The 23,331-nt window shown below is 50.0% G+C and overlaps 1 protein-coding gene across 1 annotated transcript in view; it reads left to right on the forward strand.

Moving 5' to 3' along the window:
- Window positions 1–22,492, forward strand: part of WNT5B (Wnt family member 5B) — a 108,138-nt gene extending 85,646 nt beyond the window's left edge. The window contains exons 2-5 of the mRNA XM_059403893.1: window positions 10,288–10,439; window positions 11,628–11,875; window positions 16,171–16,463; window positions 21,065–22,492. Of these exons, the coding sequence (XP_059259876.1) occupies window positions 10,288–10,439; window positions 11,628–11,875; window positions 16,171–16,463; window positions 21,065–21,523 (1,152 nt within the window). The 3' untranslated portion in view covers window positions 21,524–22,492. The remainder of the gene's footprint in view (window positions 1–10,287; window positions 10,440–11,627; window positions 11,876–16,170; window positions 16,464–21,064) is intronic.
- The last annotated feature ends 839 nt before the right edge of the window (window positions 22,493–23,331 follow it).

Raw genomic sequence — 23,331 nt, forward strand, 5'->3', positions numbered from 1 at the left:
GGAGGCTGCTTCTTTTTCTGCCCTCCTCCCTTGCACTCTCTCTCTACTCTCAAATAAATATAAATCTTTAAAAAAAAAAAAAAAAGAGAATAAGACTTCTGGGTGGGAGGACTGCTCCTCCTGCCCCAACCGACGCCCAGCCCAAGTGTGACGGACAAGGAGGGGCCCGCTGGGATGTACCACTTCTGGGAACTATGCAGGGCCTGGAGTCTCGGGGATCTGCTTTGCCTGGTGTGTGGGATTGTTCTCACCGGGTGTGAGTGGCCACTTCCACACTTTTCCAGGCACTAGGAGCTGGAGACTTGGGAATCTCTCTTCTCTGAAACACCAAGAACTAGATTTTAGTGTGGAGGCCTCCGGATCTATTTCTGTGTCCTGTCACCCTGTGTTGTGATTATTATGTCTCTTTTGTGCCCATACTTCCCAGATGGTGAGAAATTTCTCATTGTGAATGGCAAACACGGCTTCAAGGAAGGGCAGTTCTGTATTTTTCTTGAGGGCCAGATTAAAATCTCATGCTCTTACCCCCTCTGATCCTTTACACACACACACACACACACACACACACACACATCCTCAGGGCATTATTTCTCCTGCAAATGAGAGAAACACAAAGAAGACACTAGATGGGAGATGAGTAATATTTTGGAAGCTGGGAATACCCGCTCCAAAAAACACTTTAATTTTATTTCCACCAACTGTCGGGAAAGTAGACCACACAAAAGAATGCTCTGCCTCAGGGCTGAGAGGATTCATTGAGAAAAGCTTGGAAGGAAGAGTTAGAGAGACCTAGAGTCAGAGAGAGACCCTTGGGAGAAATAATTAAGGCTGGCAGGGAAAGGCGATGTTAATTGAGCTGAGAAGAAAGATGAGCATCTGGGGATTCCTTCAAGAGGTTATGGGATTTTTTGATCCAGTCTTGGGTACGTAATTGCATTCACCTTTGGTCACTACTTTAAAAATATTTTTAAGGGAGAAAAGTCTCTATGAAAAAAATCCATATGAGAGAAACAACTAGCTATAGGAATAAATGGCAAAAATTGGGGGAAATGGGGGGGGCGGTTTGCAGCAGGCAGAAGGCGGTTTTGTCTGATCCTCGTTTCCTGGAGGGAGAAGAAAAGAAACAAAACGCTGGGCTGGCCCCTGGTACGGTCATGTACAATGTCATGTACACATTTAAGGGTACAGCCCATCTAGGCCTTGCAAGCCACGCATGGTCCCTCTGTGGTTTGTGCTGAACAACACCCTCCTTCCCCAGAAACCCCACACGCCCTCAAATAGTTATCCCAAGTGGTTGTCTCTGAGCCTACATTTTTCAACCTGCATTTCAGGCAGAGGTTTCTTTTTGAATATGAGGACCCTTTTTTAAACTCCTCCGCACAGAAGGTCACGTGGCCCCTGAGACTATAGTCAAACTTTCCACTGAGGAAATATATAAAGATCCCCTTAAACCATTAGATGTTAAGGAGACTTTTTCTCATTTTATTTATTTATTTATTTATTTATTTTTTAAAAGCTGTAGGCCAAACATGGGGCTTGAACTCACAACCCTGAAATCAAGAGTCATGTGCTCTGAGTCAGTCAGATGCCCCCACTTGTTCTCATTTTAAAATATATTTTAAAGGGGCGCCTGGGTGGCTCAGTTGGTTAAGCGTCTGCCTTCAGCTCAGGTCATGATCCTAGGATCCTGGGATCAAGCCCCATATCATCAGGCTCCTTGCTCAGTGGGGAGCCTGCTTCTCCCTTTCTCTCTGCCTGATTGTACTTTTTCTCTGTCAAATAAATAAAATATTTTTTTAAATGTTTTTTAGGGATGCCTGCCTTCAGCTTGAGTCATGATTCTAGAACCTGGGGATCAAACCCCGTGTCAGGCTCCCTGCTCAGCGGGGAGCCTGCTTCTCCCTCTGCTTGCCGCTCTGCCTTGCTTGTGCTCTCTCTCTGTCAAATAAAATCTTTTTAAAAAATGTGTTTTGTTGTATAATAAAACATATAGAGAACAGTGCCCAGAGCACATATGCACAACGTAGTACATTGTTTAAAAGGGATCTGCCACGTATCCATTACTGAGGTTGAGAAATAGGGCATTGCTGGCACTCCAGAGATTAATTCTCTTATGTCCTTTCCTCGTCACGGTCCCCTTTCCACCCTTGAGAAAACCACTCTCCTGACAGTCACTGTGAATCTTTCCCTGCCTTCTCCATGTACAGATCCCTGAACAATATGGAATCACAGTTTATATATTTTCCCTTGTAACTTGCTTCATTCACTTTCACCAGTGCCTAATATTTCATTAATTGGTCCATCCATTGTTGATAGATAGGTGTGTTGTTTCTAGTTTGAGGCTTCTATTTTTTTTTTTTTTTTTAAGAGACTGTGTGCATGTAAGCGAAGCAGGAGAGGGGCAGAGGGAGAGAGAGAATCTTTTTTTTTTTTTTTTAAGATTTTATTTATTTATGAGAGAGAAAGAAGGAGTAGAGGGAGGGCCAGAGGGAGGGGAACAAGCAGACCCTGCACTGAGCCCCATTTGGGGCTCAATCCCAGGACCCTGAGATCATGACCTAGAGTCAGACAACTAACTGACCAGCCCCCTGGGCACCCCTCCAGTTTGAGGCTCTTAATAGCACTGCTATTCTTGACAGGCACCCCTGTGTGCACGAGGGCAGATGTCTTCAGCAAGATGGAATTGCTGCTTTATCAGGAACGCTTAAAAAATAAAATGTAACATCTTTGTTGAGATATAACTCCAGTACCATAGGATCTGCCTGTATAAAGTGTACCATTCAGTGGTTTTTAATATGTTCCTGGGGTTGTGCAACTGCCCCCACAATTATCAGTAACACTTCCAAATGAATTAGTGTCTTATTAATTGTAAGGGTCTACATACCCGTAGACCATCACGGAGGGGAAGTAGTTGGACGTCTGTATTCCTTCCAGAGATAGTGTTGATTTGTATATGTTCTTTGGTTCCGGGGTGCCCAGATAAGGAGCTACTGGGTTAAGGCATTGACAGATAGAAATTTGCCATTAACACAGATACACGTTACCTGAAGGATTTAGCCTGTTAATTCCTTACAGAGCACCATGCGCTGCTTTATGGGAGAGGTTCTTAAATTGGGGTGTGCATCAGAAGCACCTGGAAGGCATGTTGGAAACAAATTGCTGGGCTGCAGTTGCAGAATCCAGCAGGTCTGGGTGGGGCTCAAGAATTCGGATATCTAATCAGCTTCCAAGCCATACTGATACTGCGAGTCTGGAGACCTCACTTGGAGCAACCTGGTAGCTGGCTATTACCCTGGAAATTAGAGGACGGAGAGTGGAAGGAATTCATTCAGTCATTCCAAAGATAAGAATTAGACAAAAGACACTTACAAATCATTGGAGGCATTCACAGGCTCTTGGGGCGGAGGGTGAGGAATACGCTTTGTAAATACTACAGAGCCCCAGTCAAGAGGACTTGACAATTGGTTTGGTGTGGAGGGTAAGGGAGAGGCAGGAGTCAAGACGGACAGCAAGGTTTTAGGCCTGGATCCAGGAAGAGACTTAGAGAACAAAGAACAAGCAAGATTGTAAGGAAGAGTGTGATCGATCAGTATCTCAACTGCTGTCCTTGGCTCTCTGGGAAGATTCACCCAGCTTCCATTTCATGGTCAGAAAGGTGACTGATCCCCGTCAGGTCCCATTCCTGCAGATCACGCAAGATTTCCTGGGTGACAGATGCTGAATGCTTTCGGTGGGAATTCAGTATTGGGGTTCAGAGAGACTCCGTAAATTTAATGAAAAACAATGATTCTGAGGACTGGAAATTATTGAAGTCCTTCTTTATTGCAATCTCTCTCCAACCCTTCTCAAAGCACCTTGAAATGTTCTGTCTTTGGCCAAACACATCTTTCTGGGAAATCCTTCTTCCCCTTTTCTCCTCCTTAAAGCCTATCGTTCTTCAAGGTACTACTCCAGTCCCGCATCCTTGAAGGATCCTATGAAGGTTCTCTTGGACTCCTCAGGCACTTTGTGTGTCCTGCCTTTCAGAGTAGGTTTCTCATGTTTCCCACAGCTAGACCCAAGCCCTGCAAGGAGCAATGTCTTAGACATTTTCAGGTTATCATATAATAAATGGCTTTAGAGGCTGCCGGCTACTCTTGTCTTTGAAGCAAAGGTAGTTTCTAAAGCTGAGACCTGGAATCTCCAGAATCTCAATTAGCACTAACAGTAGACCCCCAAATAAGAAGATATGGACTGGGCCATCAGGAAGCCCAAAGGCCTCCTTTGTCTCCACAAGAGGCTGGCCTCCCTAGACTGCCTTCTATTTTCTTTTTCTTAAGATTTTATTTATTTATTTATTTATTTTTGAGAGAAAGAGAGCAAGCTAGAGAGAGCCTGAGCTGAATGAACCTGAGCTGGGTGGAGGGGCAGAGGGAGAGAAACAGGTAGAGACTCCTTGCTGAGCAGGGAGCCCAAGGACCTTGGGCTTGAATCCAGGAACAGGACAGGAGCTGAAGACAGACGCTTAACCAACTGAGCCACTCAGCCCTGCCTTCCATTTTCTTGAGAGCTCACATTTGCCTGTTGGCCTGGTTTGTCTTTTCTACCCCAACATAAACATAAACACCAGCTCTCTCAAAGCTATTGTTCTATTTCAATTTCTCCAGCGTTAAGCAGCCAGACCTATTCCTTTTTTTTTTTTTTTTAAGATTTTATTTATTTATTTGACAGAGAGAGAGAGTGAGAGAGGGAACACAAGCAGGGGGAGTGGGAGAGGGAGAAGCAGGCATCCACTGAGCAGTGAGCCAGATGCGGGGCTCGATCCCAGAATCCTGGGATCATGACCCAAACTGAAGGCAGACACTTAATGACTGGGCCACCAAGGCGCCTGCCGCCAGACCTATTCTCAATCCATATATCATTTGGTTGGAGAAAAGTCTGGCTTTTTCCGTTCAACCGTGTGTGTATGTGTGTGTGTGTGTGTGTGTGTGTGTGTGTTTATACTAGCAACTTTGCAATCAGCCTTTTTTTTGTGGAGGGGGATAAACATTGCTTTTTGTGCTACTTCCTATAAATCAGGGTGTTATTATCTGACAGTTTACTAGTCACAGCCTTAGTGCAATGGTGAAAAGAAGAGAAACAGAGTGGAGAAGGTGTTATGTTCCACGGACGGGGGAACTACCAACAGGGGAGGAGCAGAAAGATCTGGATTCCAAGCTGGGGCCGACCCTTCCATTGCTGTGTGAGCAAGTGTCTTAACCTCTTTATGCTTTAGTTTCCCTATATTCAGAGGAAGGATAATAATGGCATAGACCACACAGAATTTTAATGAAGATTAAATGAAAAAATTGGCTGGAAGATATTTGGCTTAGTGCGTGCAGAAGGTGCTCAGTAAGTTGCCTCTAATATGAAGTACTGTCACCACTTATCCAAGAGCAATTTCTTATTGCCTAGTATACTGGGCACAATGGCGCATACAGAGGAAGTAGGGGAGGTAGGTTTGTACATTTGGAAAATGTTGCATCTACTGGAAGAAACATGCACAGTTCCGAGGCAGCCTGTGTGGGATGGGGTCCTCACAAGGGCCCAGGAAATCCCAAGTCAATGGAAGAATTTTCATGGTGTGGGATTAATCAAAGACAGTTTTATGGAGGAGGTGAATCTTGAGCATGGACTTTAAGTATCGTTGGAGACTAGAAAGCATTGCTGGGAAGAGGAACAGAATGAGGGCTTGGGGGGAAAGCAGAGCTTGTTCTAGAAGCAGGGGGAGGTTGGAGAAGAGACCCCATAGTGGGAATTTCAGGAGAAGAATAAGATGTAAAGTGAGGCCAGGCTGGGGAGTTTAGGACAATAGAAGAGCTGGGAACCACTGTAAGTCTTCAGATGGGAATATGATGTGAGATCAGTGTTTCACGAAAACGGGTGTGGAACCATTGGGTTAAACCACAGAGGACGTCTCTGGTGTTCAGGTGTAATGAGGGCGGGCACTTATCTGAAAACAGGGAAGGCCATTAGTGAACTTGGGTGCATTGTAGGAGGTGTCTGCCAAGTGTTTTTAGATCCATATAGAATCTTTCTTGAGGCACCTGGGTGGTTCAGTCAGTTAAGTGTCTGACTCTTAATCTCAGGGCCATGAGTTCAAGCCCGGCGTTGGACTACATGCTGGGTGTGGAGCCTACTTAAAAAAAAATAAAATAAAAATAAAAGACTCTTTCCCTACAGTGGTGGAAATGAAGTGGCAGACGGAAGAGAAGGCTCTGTCCCTCCTTCTCCTCCTCCACCTGCCCCCACAGAAATCATCCAATCACTGACAGGCACTGGGGCATCAGTGTAGCCAGAGTGTCGCAAAGGGAGCCACTCGCTTCCCCAAGACTGCTAAGAGTGTCTATCTGATTATGTCAGGAACATTAACAAAATCGCAAAGGTGCTGTTTTTTAAGGAGGTTCCACACCCCAGCTTGAACTCACAACCCTGAGATCAAGAGTCATGTGCTTTACCACTGAGCCAGCTAGGTGCCCTGCAAATGTTTTTTTTTTTTAATATTTTATTTATTTGTCAGAGAGAAAGAGAAAGAGAGCACAAGCAGGGGGAGCAGCAGGCAGAGGGAGAGGAAGAGGCAGGCTCCCCACTGAGCAAGGAGCCCAGTGCAGGGCTCCATCCCAGGTCTCTGGGATCATGACCTGAGCTGAAGGCAGCCGCTTAACGACTGAGCCACCCAGGTGTCCCTGCAAAATGTATTTTTTAATACGTTCCATAGCTCCTCCTTGAGTCACACAGAATGAACTGGCCAGTGGTAACTAGGAAGAGGCTCCCATGGAGGCCGCTGGTTATTTCTGGGTAGGTTTCCAGATGTGAGGATGCCTCTCTGGAGCAACGGGACAGGTGTGCGATACGGCACCAAATCATGTGCGACTTATACCTTGCTTGAGTTCTCACGCTCTGGGGGAGGTCTGTCCTGAACCCCCAGAGGTGACTTTTGTGAACAGCTAATGACCTTGTCAAAGCCCTTGCCGCGTGTGCTGGGCACTCCTTTGGTTGTGGGGGTAAAGCCGGTCCTCTTGGTCTCAGTAAAGGACATGGCATGGTAGGGTCCAGGATGTGGGGTCACAGCCGCCCTGTCACCTCCCTGGCAGTCACCTCTCCACAGCAGTTTGAGGAGAGGTGGGCTGGATAGATAGTTCAGAGTCTGGCTTTCCCTGAAGAATGTATGCTCTCACCATTTACGATTCTCGGTTCTTGTCCTGGCTTTTCTTCTCCTTACAGTGTTCACTGGACCTGACACATGAGGCATTGACTTGCTCCCGTTGACTGCCATAACTCTGGCCCTCAGAGCAGTCACTGCCACAGACGAAGCCCCCAGTGCACATCTGATGAATGGCTTTAATGAATAAACAAATAATGGACTGAAGAAGTAGGGCAGAGCTGATGTCTGCCCAGCTCCTCCTGGGCCTCTGCAGGTCTCTTCCCCTCCCCTGACCCTCTACCCCTAAAGGACAGAGACCTTGGAGTTCCCCACGATTCACTGTGTTTGCAGTATTTGATATGGGATTCACCGCCCCCCAACCCTTCTCTGAGGAAATCTGTAGTCAGGACAAAAGGCAGCACAAGGAATTCTCTCTCCCTGTCTTTTCCTTATTTACTAGATCTTTCTTCCTACGTGAAGAAGAGCCTCCCTTGGTTGAGTCCTGCTGTAAAACTCACCTGTGACCCGCAGTCACGGCTCTCCACGTGTCCTATCCATCCCCACCCAGCTTCCCTCCACCCTGGCTGGGCAGAGGCCAGAAGTTTCCACGCTGCCCTTGCTGATGAAACCAATCGCCAGTCTTGGCTTTTCTCCTCCTAGCTCTGCACAAGGGAAGCCAAGAATGTCATTCAGGGCAGAGAGCTGGCCCACTGGGCTCTGTGACAGGCCGAGGGTGGCTCACATCTGCCTGTATCCTGAGGGGTTGTCGTGGGGAGGAGGAGGGAACGTCGTACAATTCCAGGTGCCGCATATCTGGAAGGCAGAGAAAGAAGTCACCACACGGGTGGCAGTCTTTTTTCTTTTCTTTTTGAAGTTTTTAAAATATATATATATTTTTAATGAGCTGAAAGTTTGATGGAAAGCACAGCGTGGAGGGAACAGCTGGGCAGTGAGCCCTGATCTGTTATGTTTGCCAGGCACCGAGGGGAGGGATTAGCGGCTCTTGGGAAGTTTGGCCCTAGCTGGCCTGTCACTGGGGAGTCAAAGCCACAGTGACCGTTAGCAGGCACGGAGTCCTGTCCTTGGCTCAGAAACGGTCCCCCACCACCACCACCATGTGGCCTCGGTTGAACCCAGGAGCTGCAGAACCAGAAAGGTTTCACAGGAGCTTGATGAAAAGGTGTGGCAGAAGTGAGAGACGCTGATGTGAGGGGGGCATCCCCGGGGATAAGAAGTGTCACCCTTTGGGAGACAGAACTCTGCTCGCTGGCTGGCAGTGGCAACGTGTGAGGCTGTCTGTGAGGGCAGGCGGGAGGCATGGTGGTGGGAGGCAGGTGTGGGGGAGGGAGGAGGACCACAGGGAATGGGGGCAGCTCTGACTCCTCAGTCCCCAAGAAGGACTGGTAGGTGGAGTTGAGGATGTTTGCACAAGCAAACCCTTTGAAGCTCTTCTCTCGTCCTCCCCGCTCTGGACCTGGTTCCCTCCCCTCCATAAAGCCATTAGCTTCTGGTGCCAGCCCTATCTCTGCTCCATCTCTCTTGGTTCCAGTCGGTGCATTCACAGACCTCCTGCCCTGAGGGACGGGGAGGATTTATAGGGGGGAGAGGGTTGAGGGGGAGGGGGCATCCTTTAGAGGAGGAGAGGTCTGTTAGGAAAGCAGGGTGTGGAGAGCTGTTAGTCGGCCGCGCTAGAGGCCGGATCATTTCCGAGCTGGCTCTGCATGACAAAGGGGAAGGAGCAAGTTTCTTCTTTGATCTGCCCCCTGCCGGCCCCGCACACCTGCCTGTTGGTGCTCCCGCCCCAGCGGAGACCTCAAGAAGGAAAACCAAAAGGGGGTGGGAACCAGGCTGTGGCCCAGCTTTCCTGGATCCTGTTCAGGTCACCTTCCTCTCTTGGTGGCCCCAGGACAAAAATATCTCCCAGGCTGATGACCCGAAGCACCTGCCGCCCCCTCCCGGAGAGCCTGGAGTCCTAGGGCCGGGGGAGCCGCGCGGTGAGACGGGGTGGGAGCGGCTGGGAGCGCGTGCCAGTTTGTGTGCGCGCGCGTGTGTGTGGGGTTGGAGGTGTTAAGGGGTCTGGGAAGAAGACTCATTGGAGACGTGGGGTCACGCCCTGGATGGAAGCTAAGGGGGAAACGAGGTGGGGGTGAGAGGGAGGGGGCGTGTTTTTATAGACTTGCTCTAGGATCCAGAAGCAAGGATTTTCCGCCTGTTTCGAAGGGCTGGAGAAAAGGTGCTCTTTCGGGGGATACAGACACGGGCGCGAGTTACAAACAGCATAGGCAAAGAGGTTCTTGAGCTACAAGGGGAAGGGGTCGTTGCTTCTGGAAGATGGGTCCTGGGCACAGACCATTGAGGCTGGGGTTGCAGACCAAGAGCTCACCGTTGCCGTCAGCGCTCCTGGCTGCCCCTAGAGGGCCACGGCGCAGAGGAGGGCAAGGAGGCCACCTAGGAAGAGACCACCTCACCCGAGGGAGCTTTGGGGACACATGGCATTTCTCAGACAAGTTGCCCTGAGGAAGTGCAGAGTCCTCACTCTTCTGTCTGCTCTGTTCCTGGTAAACAAGGGCTGGGATGTGGAAGCTTCCTTGGAGTGGGAAGGGTACAGTTGGGGAGGGAAGACTCCTATTGGGCTGTGGGCAAATCCAACTCCCCAGCTGTTCTTAGTGCCTGGAGGAGAGTTTGGGCTGGAGTAAGACGCACAGGGAGGAGCGGATGGTGCGGTGGTTTCTTTGGATGTTCTGGAAGAAGGGCAGGTGTGCACTACAGCGACCAAAGCATCTTCCTCAAAGCTACCTTGAGCACACTCTGTTCTGGAAATGACTTGTTTTCCTTTCTCTCTTCTCCTTTCTCAGCTCATTGTTCCCTTTGGAATTGGGTCCTGGGTAGGGTTCCCACAGTTTGGGGTAAGAGACACAAAGGCGGTCCCCTGGTGAGAAGAGCAGCAGTAGGAGATGGAGGATGGAAAGAGGCTGAATCTCTTTGTGGGGGGAACAGAACTTGATATTGGACACCCCCCCCCCCACCCGCTCATTCTCGGTGCTTTCCCCGATCCCCCTCTCCGCAGGTCCTGCCTCGTTGGCTACATCTCCACATTGATTCTCCCTCCATTCTTTCTTCTCCAGGGAGCCCCATTTCAGAAGTCAACCACCCCCGGGGTCTTCCCAGGGCACTGGGGAGGGCCGAGGCCCAGGCCCACCATGCCCAGCCTGTTGCTGCTCGCCGCTGCTCTGCTGTCCAGCTGGGCCCAGCTTCCGGCTGAAGCCAGCTCCTGGTGGTGAGTGAGAGAGGCTGAGGCCCTTCTCTACAACCTACGCCTCTTTGGTAATTAAATGTGGAGAAGGGCCACTGTGGGTTGTGTTCGTTCCTTTATTCATAGGACTCCTAAGGACCGCTTTTATCCCAGGAAAACTAGGACAGCCTTTTCTCTCACAAGCCCCCAGAGCTAAAGGTTCAGCAAGGATAAAGGATTAGTGCATTTGGATTTTTCCTCTGATCCTGTCCGCTTTCCCCCTTTTTGGGACCTTCCTCTGTCCCCATGGATTGTTAGAAATAGCTCTTGCTTTGCTATTGGATCAGTAAGAACATGGATTTCTTTTTTTTCCCCGGTGGGTACAGGGAGAGTAGAATTCCTATTTGATAAGTCTGATGACCGATGAGAGATTTGCAGGACCATTGTGCGTGGCCTTCTTTTGTATTTTTAAGACTATTGTCATGGCCAAGTCAACCTGGAAATGGCCAGCCCTCCCCACCTATCTTGCCGAGTCTGGGCCCCCTTACATTGGTCTCAGAGGTACCTCTACCGTCTTCTCCTCTAACTGACCACCTTTCTGTTTCTGGTAGAGGATGAGCTGAAGCGAGAGCCCCTGAATGGATAGAGTGGCTTAGGGGATTTGTGGGTTGTAATGTATGTAAATTGGCTTCTGTTTGCCAGGCGTAAGGGCAGTATTACTTGAATGAATTCACTGCTTTCCATCACACCCTGCACTTGGGTTAGAGTGAGTGTGTCACCGGCACTCCCGGAATAAGTCATGTGCTCTCCTGTGGAGGCGTGGCTGTTTCTGTCCTCTGCCTGGAATGAATGTCCTCCGCCCGCTCTGTCGCCCTTCTCTGCCTGTCCCCCATCCTTTAAGACCCCCTTCACACTCTGGCCATTGCCTTATAAAAATCTTTTCTCTGGCTGGAAGAGCTCATTCTCTGTCTGATCACCATGGAGCCAGAAGCTCAAGTCTAGCTTTGGCCCTTGACCTCTCCCATATCATCCGCATTTGTGCCTCAGGTTCCTACAGAGCGCTGTGAAGGCAGGGCCTCTGTTTTAGCAGATTTCTTTTCCACACTCTTAGTACAGGGCCTTGCACACAGAAGGAAAACCCTTGCTAAATGTGTCGAGTGAATGATTTCAGGCTGCACGCAAGCCTAGGCTCACCCCTGGGCCTTCCGTCCCCTTTCTGGATCTCCGCTGTAGGTCATTAGCTATGAACCCGGTGCAGAGACCTGAGATGTTTATCATCGGTGCCCAGCCCGTGTGCAGCCAGCTTCCTGGGCTCTCCCCTGGCCAGAGGAAGCTGTGCCAACTGTACCAGGAGCACATGGCCTACATCGGGGAGGGAGCCAAGACGGGCATCAAGGAGTGCCAGTACCAATTTCGCCAGCGGCGGTGGAACTGTAGCACAGTGGACAACGCGTCCGTCTTTGGGAGAGTCATGCAGATAGGTAAGAGCCCACCACCAACACGTGGCTGGCTACAGGAGCCGGGCTCACCTCCCTGGCCTGGCACAGAGAGCCCCCACGAGTGTCTAGGTGAGTTCTCCGAGGCTAGGAAGTGGTGTGCAAGGGGAGTGGGAGATGCACACAGGAAGCAGAGTCTCAGATGGGATGTCGGTCCCCACCCTGCTAGCGCCTGTGAGCCCTCTGCTCCCAGCTTCACCCTATCTGGGGCAGTCCGCTGGCGGCTCACTCCAGTAAGGTAGCAGAGACAGCAGAGCTTTGTCTCAGCACAGGTGGGCGGGGGTCAGACAGGGGAAGGGCTTTGACAGCACTGGGTAGAGAACCGAAAATCGCAGCTCTGAAAGTCGAGATGAATTTTGCCTCTGCCTCTTGGACCCTGAGCGAGAGAGAGAAACTTTGGGCCAAACTGATGATAGCTGTCATTAACCTGACCCAGATCCAGTCCTGACTTTTTCATTCCAAAGGGATGTGTGTGAATGTGGGGGAAGGGAACACATCCAGAAGAAAGATGAGAGGCCACCTCTTCCTGGAGTCCTGTCCCTTCCCCTCTCCCCCACTCTCGGACTCTCTGGCTGCCCTATTGCTTAGATGGAGGTGTGATTTGGGGTCTAATTGTTTTAAGGTCCTTTTGAAATGCAATCCTCCCCTCCCTGGCAAGAAATTGAGAAATCCGGCCCTATTCTATTGGGTCTGATCCCCAGGGCCATAGAAAGAAGGTGTTAGGGCACTGTATTCTCCTGTCTTCCTTCTCCAAAAGAATTTCCCCTCCAAGGAAGGAGGACATTTGGGAGTTATCTGGGGCTGGGCTTTTCCCCTCAAAGAAGAATGATTTTAGCAGCAAGCAAGGTATGAGGAAGGCCCCTCCCTCCTGACCTCTTTCCCCTACCCATATTGACAAGTGAGGACGGGGCGGAGGTGGGGGGGTGGAGGAGAGTATGCTTTGAACCTTGCTGCCCTCGTCCTTCCTCTAGACTCAAGGTCTAGACAAGAGGGCTCACGTGTTCCTGCCACAGTCTTACTCGGCAGCTTTCCTAAAGGAATGGACTTGGGGTTGATTCGGAACTGTTATAATTTATTGATTCTTTTCAAATACACTTAGTATCCAGTAAAGTCTTAGCAGCACTCCTGGCACTGGGTTCTGGGTGTGGACAGCAGGAGGACCACAGGTTTAGAGAGAGGCATCCAGAAATCACTTTTCAGAGACCTAATGTGTGCCTGACATCAGCTAGATCCTTTTTGTGTGTAATTTTATTTGAGTAAGGGCCAAAAAGTGAGCTTCACTTGAGGAAAGGAAGGAGTTAGCAGGAATGGAAGTGCCACTGGGTGCAGACTGGCTTGGGGAAATGACTTGTGCAAGCCTAACCTCTCATTCTCCCTGGACCCTATTCTGTTATGAACGGAACTGACTGCTTGCCTTATTTTCACAGTTTCTCTTTGTAGCTTCCCTGCAGACTTATGCTACCTGGGAAGCTATTCTCCATTTATGCCCTTGGGCCCAGGGTGCCTCTTGGGGAATCCTCCCTCAGGGCTCTCCTATATGACTGCCAAGAAAGTCCTCCCTTCTTTGAAGCTGCTGCAAGGGTCCACCACCAGAGGGCAGCAGAGCAGCTTGGAGGGAGCCAGGGGCACGTTGCTCAGCCTTGGTGGGGGTGCATCTGGGCACCTTCCTGGCAGCTGGGTTGAACTACTGAGGAACAGAGAGAAGGGGTGCTCGTGTCCTGCTGCCTCCTGGTAGGGAAACGATGCCAAGTCTCTAGCAGCAACATGGCTGCGGATTAATTAGCCTTTATCCTTGAGGTGGTTCAGGTTTCCATTCTGAGTTGTTTCTCCTACAGAGAAGCCCCCCCACCTTGCTGCCCATTCCGAAGCCCTGCATTATGTCTTGCTGGCTGAGAGTAGCACTACTAGTCTGTACTTCCCAAAGGACCCAGTTGCCCCAACCAAAAGAGGCAGAGCCCTTGCCAGGACCCTAATCCACCTGAGGACACGGTAGGGCAGGACCTTCAGAGCCCATAGTGTCTGCACTATTTTGCTCAGATGCAGGCATATTATTTTGAAAGGCAGTTCTGAGAGGCATGATTCAGCTTGGAAAAGTGTGTTTGCTAGAGCACTGAGGAAGAAATCAGACATATGTAGCCTGGAAAAGACAACACATAAAAGGCCTATCAGTTGTTTTCAAATGCTGAAAGGCTGTCAAATGGGAAGGGATTAGACAGCAGAGCTCCAGTGGGTGGAAGTTACAGGGAGGCGTTTTCCAACTGACTATAAGAAAGAACGTTCTGGTGATTAAAGTCATTAAAAAGATGATGGGCTGGGTTGCCTTGAAAACCCAGCCAGCTTCCCTGAAGGAACGCAGTGTAAAGGAAGAATCCCCGTGGGAGGGATGTAGGCTACAGATCCAGGCTCCTCCCTGTCCCAGGATGCCCGGTCAGGGGGTTGAGACGCCATCTTGGGAAGATTTTTCAGGCATGGCTCCCTCACAGAGGGCAATAGGCCCTCCTCCCTTCAAGCCTGTTGGTCACCCTAGCATCCTGGTTGCTCATTCTCCTAGTCTAACTACCCTAGATTAGATAGAGCCCTGGTCTCTGGCCACGGATCAGCCCTGACTCAGATGTGGGTCCCGATGGCTGAATCATGACTATGACTTACTGCCTCATCTGGGTTTTTCTTGTCCTGCTCTTAGTCCACATCTGACCAGAAGTTGACCCCTGGTTCCTTGAGAAAAACTGACCTGCCCAGTCTGGTCTGGTGGCAAGCTTGACTGTGTCCCGCCTAGATGATCAAGAAGGAGGGCAAAGTGAGAGATCCTCCTAGACCAGATGAGGACTGTAGACTGATTCCATCTTCACCAAGACAGGGTTGTCTACTTCTTTTATTTTTTTTTTTAAAGATTTTATTTATTTGTTTGAAAGAGAGAGAGAGAGAGAGAGTGTGTGTGTGTGTGTGTAAGAGAGAGAGCACAACAGAAAGAGAGAGAACACAGCAGGGGGAAGACATAGAGGGAGAAACAGACTCCCTGCTGAGCGGGGAGCCAGATATGGGATTTGATCCCAGGACCTTGAGGGATGATGACCTGAGCCAAAGGCAGACCCTTAACTGACTGAGACCCACCCAGGCGCCCCTATTTTATTTTATTTTTAAGATTTTGCTTTTTTAAGTATTCTCTATACCTGTCGTGGGGCTTGAGTTTATAGCCCCAAGATTAGGAGTCACACACTACCGACTGAGCCAGCCAAGCACTCTATTCGTTGCCTTTTTGATTCTAGCCATCCTCGTGCGTGTATAGGGGTTTTGCCAGGTGATTTTTTTTTTAAGATTTTATTTATTTATTTGTTGGAGAGAGTACAAGCAGGGGGAGCAGCAGGCAGAGGAAGAAGCAGGCTCCCCGCTGAGCCAGGAGCCCAGTGTGGGACTCGATCCCAGGACTCTGGGATCATGACCTGAGCCGAAGGCAGACACTCAACTGACTGAGGCCCCCAGGCATCCTTTCATGGTGATTTTTATTTGCATTTCCCTGGAAGCTGAATATTATTTTTTATAAACTTTTCTATTAAAGTGGAACATGTATCCTAGGAGTTTTAAGTGGTTCGCTAGAGCAGTAGAGAGGAACACAGTCCAGAGTTTCTCCTGGAAGTGATCTGGACATTTAGTGGGATCGTGCCTAGTATCCTGTAGCTGTGGTTTCCCGGTGCTCTTGAGTCAGGAGGGGAAGGCAGAGCGATACAGTGTGGATGATGCTGGACATTGTAATTCCGGCTCACTTCTCCTCCTTGTCTCCACTACTGTCTAGCTAGATAATGGCAACAATAAAAAAGACAGATGTGTGGCCCATCAAGTGGTGAGAAATGGTGACCTGCATTTTTGCTAGGATACAGACTCCTGCTATTGGTCCCATGATTTCTACTCTGGCTCATTCTGTTCGTCCCACATGTCCCATAAACTCCTTAATGCCCACTCTCCCCTCCATTTAGGTCTGCCTCCTCGGAATCTACCTGCCACGTAACCTTCCCTGGAATGGATGTTAGTGTGGGCGGGGGCTGGAGGGATTCATTCTAGTGTGTGAGCTCGCAGGGTAGAGGAGACAAATTTCTGCTCATTATCAAGAGGAGTTCCTAACCACTAGAGCCATGGGATGTGAAAGATGCTTCTCCTGATATTGTTTCCCTCCTGGGAGTGTGAGAGGCGGGGCAGTGGTGCTGGGGCCAGGAAAGGTGGAAGGAAGGAAAGGGCCTGCTTAGGGAGCTGGCATCCCTCACCCCCTCTCCCGCCTTCTCTTGCAGGGAGCCGGGAGACCGCCTTCACCTACGCAGTGAGCGCTGCGGGGGTGGTGAACGCCATCAGCCGGGCTTGCAGGGAGGGCGAGCTCTCCACCTGCGGCTGCAGCCGGACAGCGAGGCCCAAGGACCTTCCCCGGGACTGGCTGTGGGGCGGCTGCGGGGACAATGTGGAGTACGGCTACCGCTTTGCCAAGGAGTTTGTGGATGCTCGTGAGCGGGAGAAGAACTTCGCCAAGGGGTCGGAGGAGCAGGGCCGGGTTCTCATGAACCTGCAGAACAACGAGGCGGGGCGGAGGGTAAGAGGAGCTCTCCCACCTCCACACGCACACGTGCACACACTCACACGCACACGTGCACACACTCACACGCATGCATGCGCACGCGTGCACACACACACGCTAGCTAACCCGTTGCTCCTGGGCTGAGCTGGGACCCTGGCCTGGCCATGAGGAAGGGGGTCGTCCTGACACAGGGAATCTTACCTCCAGGATTATGGGATGCCTACTTTTTTTTTTTTTTTTTTTTTTAAGATTTCATTTATTTATTTGAGAGAGAAAAAGAGCATGAGAGATAGCCCACATTGCCGACCCGATCCATTTCACAAGGCTCCATTCCCCAGCTGGGCACGTGCCCCTGTCATTTTTATAAACCTCGTTAATTTCTCCCCAGGATGGTTGTCCCTAGAGCCCTTAGGAGCAGACTTGTCATCAGATTTCAGGCGCTCAAAGTAGAGTTCTTGTCAAGCAGATAGGACAGTTGGAAGTTGAGGCCATGAGACCCAGCCTAGGGTTTATGATTTGTGAGAGACACAGGGGAAAGCAGAGTTGACATTTAAGAGCTGGTGTCGTGCCCATCCAGAGGCCTGATCCTAAAGCACGCGTCCACGCTAATGGCAGACACACTTCGACACCAGAGGGCCGTGCAGGAGGCAGGTGGGTGCCTCAGGGTCTCCTCTACAGAGAGGCATGAGGTCTGAGTGCTGGGTGGTACGAGTCACTCCCGGCTCAGGGCCAGGGGTGGGGGGCACAGACCTCTCAGGAAACCACACAGACTTCTTTCTGGGCGTGTTGTCTTCCTTCGGGTCTGTGTCAAGCCAGCTGGCTCTGGGGCCCAGGCAAGATACTGTCGCGAGACCAAAGAACTAATGAGAAACAAAGAGACTAGCGGTTTCCTGGGAAGAAATCAATTCAGAAAGTTCATGTTGGTGATTCAGTGACAGGATATGGATATATTTCTAAAAAAGTATTTACCAATTTTTAAAAAATCGACTTCTGTTTCTTAGGAACACGTACCAAATAAATGGAATTGAAACAGCTTCTCATGGACTGGGGACCTGTCATGTTGGGTTGGTAGAATGTGGCACGCTTGTGGAAACTTGTCTCATCAGTAGTGGGATGTCCCATTGAAATTAGAGTTCATTTGCCCAGAGCCTTCCTTTCAGAGCCCATCTCCAAAGGCTAGAGGTGTGTGTGAGGGGTAGTGTGAATCCATGGGGTCGTGAGTTCTGGTTGTTGCTCTGGTTCGAACCAGGGCACAGAGAACAGCACTGTCTTAGATGACCTTCCACTCTGAGGACATCTGTGGGGCCACTTCTTTCCCCCATGACTTACTCTCTGTTTGGCAGCCTGCATGCCAGGCTTTGGGGATCTAACCGTGTGAGAGCCTGGTTAAAAAAAAAAAAAAAAAAAAAGGTTAAGATCTTCACTTTATCTCCCGACTGCCCAAACTCTATCCATTTTTTAAGATCCCGGTTCAAATACCACCTATTCCCTAAAATCCTTCCCATCCCCCATCATGAGTAGTCTCTGCTTCTGAACTGAGGGAGGTTAATTGCTACCTTTTGAGGTACGGCCTCCTTCGCCTCCTCCCACTGGCTATAGCTCCCTCAGCTACAGGGATTCCGTTTATGGCTCTTGGCAGCACTCTCACTGTGCTTTACGCGGGTGGGTGGGTGGGCGCGTGCAAATCAGAGCAAAGGTCCCACGGTGCCACCTAGGAAGAGGTCAAATTCATGGAAGGCTGTTTCCTGTCTCTGCTCTGAGCTCTCCTTGGGGCGTTGTGGCAGATGCTGAGGTGACTAGGCCTTCATCCTAATCTGGGCTCCATTTCAGTCACAGTCTTGACCTCACTTCTGCTGGCTCCTCGTTTTATTGCCCTTAATTGTTTGTTTGTTTGTTCTGGCCCTTATCTTGGCCAACCTTCCTTCCATCTGCCTTGTTTCTCACTTACACACCTTCCCCGTCTTCCTCTGTCTGTCTCCCTGCCTTTGGGCCCCCTTCCCCCAGTCTCCACACCTCTTCCACAGCCTTTATCTCTCCCTTTGCTTCTGTCTGCACCAGGTTGGGAATTCCTGTCCCTCTTTATTTTTTATCCGCTCTCCAAGAAGCAGGCCTCCGCCATCAATCACCATCTGAGGCCCAGGTGCTCACCTCCCACCTCCTCACACCTACACAAAAAAATTCCGTAGGAAAGACGAAAATGGGGGCAGGAATTGAAAATTCCCTGGATTTGTATTTTACAACCAGTTAAAGGTTTTATTTTTAAGTCATCTCTGCACCCAACACGAGGCTCAAACTCCCGGCCCCGAGATCAAGGGTCGCACGCTCCACCGACTGAGCCAGTCAGGCGCCCCAGCCATTTTTTTTTTTCCCCCTAATGGAATATCTAGGATCTGACATCTTGGCCACAGAGTAAATCTGGAGCATACTTTGCAGGAAATTTCTCTTGGCCTTTGAGAGGCTCTAGTAACCCCATTTTAGACATTGATGGCCAGAGGGTTGGTTGATACTGCCTTGTCACTCAAGGGCTTAAGCATTTTCCAGATAAAAGCTGTCTAATCCTCATGACATTCCTATCAGTTACAAAGCTCAGTCACACCATTAGACAGCGCAGAAGAGGGACTTAGGGCTTTGTCAGGAGGCAAGATGCAGAACTAAGAAAATGTTTTTAAATTTTGCTTTTATTGCTTTTCCAGTTGGCAGGAAAGGCTAAAAATTGGGATTTATTTTTCTGCCTTCTCCTGTCAGAGGAGCTTCTCTACATGATCAAGAGTAAATATTTAAGAATATGACTGTTAAAAAAAAAAAAAAAAAAAAGAATATGACTGTTACAGTGTCCTTCATAGAGGCGGGGTGGAATGAATGTCTCCTTACTGAAGATCCCTCCGTGACACTCTTTCCTCTCCGATTTGTTTTACAAAAGCTCCTGTTTTTCCTCTGTGGTGTCCTCTTTAGCTCTCCTTCCTCAAATCTCCCTAATTGTTGGCTCCCAATAGAGATGCTTATCCTGTCCCCTTGGTCACTTAGTGGCAGGGTACACAGTTTTAGGCCCTTAATGTTTCCTGCTTCCAGCAGCACCAGATGCCTGACCTCCCTCTCTAAACCAAGGACCATTTCCAGAGGAATGTCAGGCCCCAGCTCAGACTGGGGGGGATTTGTGCCAGAACAGGGTAATTGCAGACCCCGTCTTTGAAGTGCCTATTGGAATGGAGTGTTGGTTCCTTTATGCCGTGGGCCTGGAGCTGCCAGCCCAGTACTGGTGCCTTTAACCTTGGGGAGGAGCCTCCATCCTTCTTTCCCCTAAGCCGTTTTTAAGCCTCAAGACTGGAGTGCAAAAGGGCTAGTCATTCTGACTCCCTTCTGGGTGGCCCTGAACAGAATATTGAGCCTCTCTAGAGCTTCAGTTTCTCCAGCACACAACAGTAGGGATAATTCCACACCAGAAAAAAAAAAAAAAAAAATTAGGAAGAGTTTTGACAATAGTGATATGAGCTAATGATGGTGAAGCTATTTCTTGCACCTGCAGTGGTGTCTGCACAGTGCTGAATAAAGACACAATCTGGGGACTCTTGAAAAGAAAACCAAGAGAAGCCCTTGAAAAAGGAGTCCCGACTCAGTCGGTGACAATGGCTGTGGCATAAGAAAATGTTCTGCAGCGGGCTTGCATTTTTATCCCACCATCTGTACGCCCGGGCCTGCTGCCAGGGCCGTCGGACACAATGCATCAGGGTGCTTTTCATTGAAAAGCACTTTGTAAGCAGCATTCTGGTTGACTCTTGCTTTTTTAAAAAAATTTTGATTTGGGATAACCCAAGTTCAAATCCACTCCACGTTGTTGTGGTTCAGTGGCTTCAAGAAGGGTTTGTTTTCAGATGAATCACCCCTGTTGGTGGGCCCAGCGACCCACTCTTGCCCGGCCCAGGGCTCCACTCTTCTTCTTCCCTGCTCAGCCTCTCCAGGGGGTGCTGGGCACAAGGAAATGGTCTTGTTCAACAGCCCCGTGTGGTCTGCGCTGAGGTCCCTGTGACTCCGGGGAGTTAATGGCCAAATGTTAACACAGAAAAGAGGGCCGTTAAGTTCTTAGGGGATTTGGCGCAGTCACGGACAGCTTTTGGCCAGTCACCACCATGCAGTTTCTGTCACAGGCTGGTAGTACAGCTGGATTTTTTATTGTAGCCCCTGACTGTACTCCATCTCATGCAACATCTGGACACGGTTTGTTGGTTTGTATTTGTTTGTTTGAGGCTTGGTTCAAGATAGAAATATCCCTTTTTCCCTCCGATTGTGAAAATGACACATGTATCATAACAAATTGAAGTAATAAGACATGAACAAAGTAGGAAGGGCAAGGGCACCAAATGCCATGGTCCTTGGAGCCGATCAGACATGGACATTGCCTCCCCCGCGTTTTTCGGTGCTCCTTTTATCTGCTTTTTATCTGGGTAATCAAGCTTCCTGGAAAGATCTTTCTGTACATTTGAGAAACAACTCTTCTGCCCCTCCCAGCCCCTTCCGTGTTTGGCCTCTGGGTGCCCCCAGCCACCCTCCTACCATCCCCACCTCCTCACCCCCCTACCCCCGCTCCTCCTCCTGATCGCCTTCTTTCTGCCCCCCCTCAGGCTGTGTACAAGATGGCGGACGTGGCCTGCAAATGCCACGGCGTCTCGGGCTCCTGCAGCCTCAAGACGTGCTGGCTGCAGCTGGCCGAGTTCCGAAAGGTGGGGGACCAGCTGAAGGAGAAGTACGACAGCGCGGCCGCCATGCGCATCACCCGCAAAGGCAAGCTAGAGCTGGTCAACAGCCGCTTCAACCAGCCCACCGCGGAGGACCTGGTCTACGTGGACCCCAGCCCGGACTACTGCCTGCGCAACGAGACCACGGGCTCGCTGGGCACGCAGGGCCGCCTGTGCAACAAGACGTCAGAGGGCATGGACGGCTGCGAGCTCATGTGCTGCGGCCGCGGCTACGACCAGTTCAAGAGCGTGCAGACGGAGCGTTGCCACTGCAAGTTCCACTGGTGCTGCTACGTCAAGTGCAAGAAGTGCACGGAGGTCGTCGACCAGTACGTCTGTAAATAGCCGGCGGGGGTGCTCTTCCGGCCGCTTCGCCAATCTGCCTCACAAAGTTTATATTATATAAATCTATATAAATCTATTTTATATTTGTATAAATAAAGGGATGGATGATAAATAATTAAGAGAAGAAAATGGAAAGGAGAAGCTTATTTAAGAAACGCTGGAGGTGTTTGAGGATTGCGCTGTGCTTGGTTCTCTACTCCCAGTGGGTGTGGGGCCGGGGGCTCTCCTCTGCTCCCTCTTGCGGGGACTCTCAGGATGTAGGGACATGGGACTAGTCACTGTGTATCCACCATGGCCTTCAGGAAACAAGTGGCGGTTGGATGGAGAAGATGATTTTGTCTGGAAGTCTGGAGCCTTTGCCGGCTGGATGACCACCCTGTGACCCCTGTCACTGGGCCAGGAGACCCTGTGCAAGGCGGCAGGAACTCTGCTTACACCCTCCCATCTTCAGGGTCTTGTCCGGAATACTGACTGGTTCCGGAAGAGGGCAGGTGTTTTCTTACCCTTTCACTCGGGCATGTCCTGGCAGAATCCACAGTTAACGGGAATGAGCTGAGGTCTGATGTCATCCCTGACAGGTGACCACAGAGGGACCTGCACCTCCGCAGAATCCCAGGCCTGTCTGTCTAGCGAGAATCACCCACCCTCCACAGTTCACGAGGTCCTGCCACCCGTTCCCACACCGAGGGGAAAGGGGTTCGATTGGCCTGACATGTTGGGAGAGAGATGAACTGAATGTTTGTGCCTGAGCCGCAGAGAGCCAGGAGTGTAACTGGACCGAGTGAATGTTGCACTGTGTTCCCACAGGGAGAGGAAACGCGATGCTGCTGCTGTCACTTCCTCCACCCCGGGGGAGGCTCCCTGAGCGACAGGATGTGTGGCCAGGTCAGGCTCGGCTGGCCGGCATGCTCTTTTCATCTCTGCCCCAGATGTACAGTTTCTCTCTGACATTAAAGACCCTTCACTGGAGTTTCTCTCCCTTTCCTTCTTTGGACACACAGTCATCTTTCATGAGTCTCCTTTTCTTTTTGATCTGATCCTTGGAGCCCTGGTACATGGTGTGTGCATGTGGAAGAGGGTAAGGAAATGGAAACTTTGCAGGGCTCTAGTCTGGTGGTTGGAGACAGAGACAGAGTAATAGGAGAATTGAATAAGGGAAAGCAGTTAAGCACTCTCCCCAAGGACCAGCCCAAACTTAAATCCTCATAAATGCTAGCTATTACTATTACTCTTAGGAACAAAGGAATTCAGAGATTTCAGTTTAAACGTCATGTTGACCTTCCCTTCTTCTCTCATCCTACTCCCATTCCACCCCACCCCCGGCCACTCCTGGTTTGTTCGCTGGGTCCTTGGTAGAACACAGGTAATGGGACCCTCTCTGCAACCTTGTCTCTGTTGCCATGTCCAGTCTCAGACTCCAGAATCTGGAGCCAGGAGAAAGAAGAAGACAGAGGATGACCCACGAAGGGAGATGTTACATTCTAGAAAGGGAGGAAGTAGTTCCTGGGACACATGGGTCCAGGTGCACAAGAGTGACCAGCCTACAGGGGACCCAGGGAGTCACCCCATAAAGACACCGGTTTCGTTCCAGAGAAGTTTTAATTCTGGAGAAATAATGGAATTCAGGAGTCCACTTGGGTTATAATGAGCAAATTATATTGCAAAAAAATCTCAAAGAGATTCTGTCTGAATCAGAAGCAGGTTCATGTGTACCACTTGTGTCTTTAGGGCCTAGAGAAGAGCCTCCTGACTTGTCACCAAAGAACCTCAGGCCTCGGGTTGTTTCACCCTATTCCTCACGCTAATAC

Source organism: Mustela nigripes, chromosome 6 (assembly GCF_022355385.1).
Source record: "Mustela nigripes isolate SB6536 chromosome 6, MUSNIG.SB6536, whole genome shotgun sequence".
Taxonomy (NCBI): domain Eukaryota; kingdom Metazoa; phylum Chordata; class Mammalia; order Carnivora; family Mustelidae; genus Mustela; species Mustela nigripes.